This window comes from Guillardia theta (genome assembly GCF_000315625.1).
Source record: "Guillardia theta CCMP2712 unplaced genomic scaffold GUITHscaffold_349, whole genome shotgun sequence".
NCBI lineage: Eukaryota > Cryptophyceae > Pyrenomonadales > Geminigeraceae > Guillardia > Guillardia theta.
This window is the reverse complement of record NW_005434328.1, coordinates 11,824-16,024: the sequence shown is the minus strand read 5'-3', so window position 1 is coordinate 16,024 and position 4,201 is coordinate 11,824. Positions and strand designations below refer to the sequence as shown.

The following is a 4,201-nucleotide window of genomic DNA, read 5'->3' as shown; positions in this document are numbered from 1 at the left end:
GGTTGGAAGAGAGAAGAAGAGGATGAGCAGAAAGCGGAGAAAGAGGAAGAGGAAGGATGGAAGAAAGAAGGAAGAGCGCAAGGACAGGGGAGGAAAAGGAGGCGGGGGGAGGCGGGAGAAGGAGGAGGGAGGAGGAGAAGGAGAAGGAGAAGGAGGAGGAGGAGGGAGGAGGAGGAGCGAGGAAGTAGGGAGGAACAGAGGCAGATCGATGGGCGGAGGTTCCGACGGGTACAAGTACGGCAGATTCTACCGGAAGCGATCGAGTGGTATCGAGCTCTGGGGAGAGAGGGAGAGGAGGAGGCGATAGGCGTCGTCAATAGCCTCTGAATGTTTGCTGATGTCTTCTATTAAGGCAGGATCCTGCCCTTGCGTCAGCCTCCTCCCCCTGACACCCTCTTCCTGCTCCCTCCCCCTCTTCCATCGACTCTTTCACCCCCTTGACTGCACTCCTCTGCTCTCCTTCCCCACACGGTCTACCTCTTTCTTCTCATCCTCATCCTCGTCCTCGTCCTCGTCCTCGTCCTCGTCCTCGTCCTCGTCCTCGCTCCTCGCTCCCATCCCCTCGATCTCTCCTCCATCCTAACCGCACACTCCAACATCACTCAATGGGTCTCACCGCGAGCAGCTCGATCCTCTCTTCTGTCCACCTGCATGCCTTGTCTGCGTGCGATGGCGGCAGGAGGCGGAGCCATGGCGCAAGTCGAGAATCGACTCTCTGCATCTCGAAGAGGAGGCGAAGAGCCAGCCTGACGTGCATGCTGCTCAGCTGCCAGAATTTTGCGCTCACAAACTGAGGGAAGGGGCAGGGCTGATGGTTTCCAACGCAGAGAGTGAGCTTCCGAGGGAGGGACGCGAGGGTCTCTCCGCAGACAAGGTCGCTCCCTGCCCGCACTCCCCGTATGCCGCCGAAGCTGGAGAGCTCGACATCGGCCATCCTCACTCCCTCTGCCTTCAGCCACTCCATGAACCTCCGCTCGTTGAGCTCCTGCTCCTGCTCCGCAGTTAGAGAGCATGTCGTCGGGGCCCTTCCCTTGCAAGATTTCGTCGAGCTCCTGCTGAGCCGCGGCAGGGGCCTCGACCAGCATGTCGGGCCGTGCATGAAGCAGGAGCTGCTCAGTGTGAGGGGACCGTTGCTTCGTCCTCTCTCCTGCATCAAACTCGATCCTCCCATCGCGCATGCCAACGTCAGGGCAACTGCTGGACCAAGCATGGCCCCCTCGGACGCAGAACGGTCGACCCACCACTCGACCACCCCCTACACTCTACCACCCGTATACAACCGTTGCATCAACACTACCCCTCACCCTTGTTATTACTTGAAAATACACCTGTAAATTGGGTGTTGAGGGCTCCTCCCGGTGAAGTACCCCTTCTTTTGGACCACCCCCCTCTGTCCTGATGCCTCTTAGCGGCAAACTCCCCGATTTCGGCAAAGTGTATCTCATGAAAGGGGGGGAAGGGACGCGAGGGGAGAGGAGGGGAGGGGAGGGGAGAGGAGAGGAGAGGAGGGGAGGGGAGAGGAGAGGAGAGGAGAGGAGAGGAGAGGAGAGGAGAGGAGAGGAGAGGAGGAACAGAAGCTTCGAGAAGAGAGAGGAAAGTGAGACGACTCCTATCGTATCTGTTTTGTTTAGAAGAAGTTGATGGTTTATCCGACAATTTACAGCAAAGTTTAGTTACAAAAGAATGTTTTCAGTGTACAACAGCAACAATAGTACAGAAACAACAATCAGCATGGAGTATAGCGAAGATCGAATGACGACAGTGTGACAGTCCGCAGAGAGGAGAGAAGGAGTCAGTGGAAGCAAGAGAGATGGAAAGCAGAAAGTCAAATTTCCAGCTGAGTCAACAAGTCCCGATTCTCCGTAGCACCATCGAAGTTCTGGGCCTCAGCTCGGCCTCCATCTGAGGGGAGACAGGAGCCAGTCGCATCCCCCCAGCAGCCGTCACGGGTCTCGAGTCCACAAGGAGTCCGAAGGCACGAGGTTTGAGCCTCCTCCCGCTCGCTGTTCTGACTCGAACATGGTCCTCGGCACAGACCGTGCTGGCGGCGCTGAAGGCTGTTGAAGGGCGTGTGGTGTCCTTAGGAGAGACGATCTGAAGCATCTCTACCCCCGCGCCTCCTCCCGATCTCACTCGCTCCAAGGAGAAGTTGAAGCTGCTGGTAGACCCCCTTCCTCTAGACGCCATGCGCATCGACGCCTGGGAGTTGGCAGCAAGGAGAGGAGCGTGCGGGGCTGCGTCCTTGGCCTTCGGGGAGGTGGACGAGGAGTGAATTTGAGGCATCCTACGAGGAGGGAGCACCTCGCTCAGCACCTCGTCGGCCTCCCACGCCACATGCTCCCTCTTGACTTGATTCGTGACCCACTCCTCTACCCGCGAGTGCGAGGGATACTGCCGCTCCTCCTCCTCCTGCCTCTCGCTCGCAGAGTGGGGTGGTGGCGGCGCAGGAGGAGCAGGAGTGTCCTCGTCGGAAGTCCCAGACTCGATGCTCAAGATCTCTGCCTTCCTTGCTGCCTTGACCTGCTCTGCCGGCTCCTGGAAGGTGATCTTTCTCCTTGCAGCCTCCTCCTTCTCCTCCTCCTCCTCGATCGGGTCGTCCTTGGGATCAACTTTCCGGATCTCCTGCTTCGCCATCTGGAAGATGTAGCGCAGCTGCTTGTCGTCGAACTGGTTCGATCCCTTCACCCGCCTGCAGAATTGCTGGAGCGAAGCCCCGTGGGCAAGCGCCTCGTCGATAAGATGCTCCACTTTCTCTGTGAATTTCCTGCTGGCCAGGATCTCCTTCTTGTGCTCCTCCATCCTCTCCTGCAGCGGCAGCGGCACATCAGAATGGAAGAGGGGGAGGAGCAGTAGCCGGAGGAGCGAGGAGGAGGAGGAGCGAGGAGGAGGAGGAGCGAGGAGGACGAGGAGGAGAACGAGGAGGAGAACGAGGAGGAGCAGGAGGAGCAGGAGCAGGAGCAGGAGCAGGAGCAGGAGCAGGAGCAGGAGCAGGAGCAGGAGCAGGAGCAGGAGCAGGAGCAGGAGGCAGTGTGAGCGTCACCATTCTTCGCAGCATCTCCGACCCCATGAAGCCTTCGAGGGACTTGTTGTCGGAGGAAGGAGGCGAGTGGTCCTGGGTCATTTCCGCTCCTCTTCCTCCCTCTCGCTCCTTCACGGGGCGGTGACGTCGCACCTCGTTGGTTGTCACGTTGCAGTAGAGGACGTTGCCCTGCCCGTCGTGTGTCTGGACCCAGTCCTTGGGGAGGAGCTGATCACCGTCATGCTCGAGCTCCCACAACCTGCGCCACCAGCGTCATCGACGATGACTGTGACAACTTCGTCTTTCCATGAGCAACAAGTGCGACTGCAATCAAGCGGCAGAAGCAGATGAAGCAACTGGATCACATCATCATCATCATCTGAATTATCATCATCATCATCTCCATCATCATCATCATCATCATCATCTCCATCATCATCATCATCGTCGTTGTCATCATCATCATCATCATCATCATCATCATCATCATCATCATCATCATCATCATCATCAAAGTAGGATGACACTGACCATGCTTGCTGCAAGTGACTTTCACATGCGAGGATCTTCGAATATCCCTGATACTTGTTGTTCAACCGTTCAAGTGCAAGAGATCGATCTCTCTCCCGCAAGATGTCGTCATGGTAAAACTCCAACGTCTCCCGCGGGACCCTGTCGTTCTCGCACACAAACTCTTCTTCGCGCGGCTTCCCTCCCCTCCTCTCTCTTCCCTGCTCTAACAGACTCCTCTGCACGGCCTGAGGGTGGATGGAGAGGTTGAGGGGGAGAGCAGGCCTGCCAGCCCTCCTCTTGTGCGGGGGCATCTGACGAGGAAGGGTCGGAGTCTCGTAGGTGGCGTGCATCTTCTTGGTCCACTCCTCCATGTCCCTGCTCTCTGCTTCCTTGCGTGCCTCCTCCTCCTTCTTCCGCAGGTCCGAGGTCGTGACCCAGTCGGTGTGCACGGCAAGACCTGTTCATGATGAGCGGCAGATGGAAGGGGGAGGAGAGGAGGAGGAGGAGGAGGAAACTTGAGAGGAGCAACGAAGGAGAGGAAGGCGAGAAGGAGGAAATTAGAGAGAATGAGAAAACGAAGACGACAAGGAGCACGGAGGAGGAACGATGAAGGCGAGCAGGAAGAGGAAGGAGGAGGAAGAGAAGAGGATGGGAGGATGGAGAGGAGGG

General features: G+C 57.6%; 2 protein-coding genes across 2 annotated transcripts in view; both read right to left on the bottom strand.

Annotated features, from left to right (window-relative positions):
• Positions 1–246: 246 nt before the first annotated feature.
• On the bottom strand, positions 247–1,171 carry GUITHDRAFT_122512 (hypothetical protein; the record flags this gene model as incomplete). Its single annotated transcript, XM_005818215.1, has 3 exons — positions 247–360; positions 478–579; positions 617–1,171. The coding sequence occupies 3 exons, from the start codon at positions 1,169–1,171 to the stop codon at positions 247–249; spliced, it is 771 nt and encodes a 256-aa protein (XP_005818272.1).
• Positions 1,172–1,842: 671 nt separating this feature from the next.
• GUITHDRAFT_122511 (hypothetical protein) overlaps positions 1,843–4,201 on the bottom strand; it is a gene marked incomplete at both ends in the record, with an annotated part of 4,347 nt that continues 1,988 nt past the window's right edge. The window contains 4 exons of the mRNA XM_005818214.1: positions 1,843–2,805; positions 3,041–3,112; positions 3,173–3,278; positions 3,551–3,989. Of these exons, the coding sequence (XP_005818271.1) occupies positions 1,843–2,805; positions 3,041–3,112; positions 3,173–3,278; positions 3,551–3,989 (1,580 nt within the window). The remainder of the gene's footprint in view (positions 2,806–3,040; positions 3,113–3,172; positions 3,279–3,550; positions 3,990–4,201) is intronic.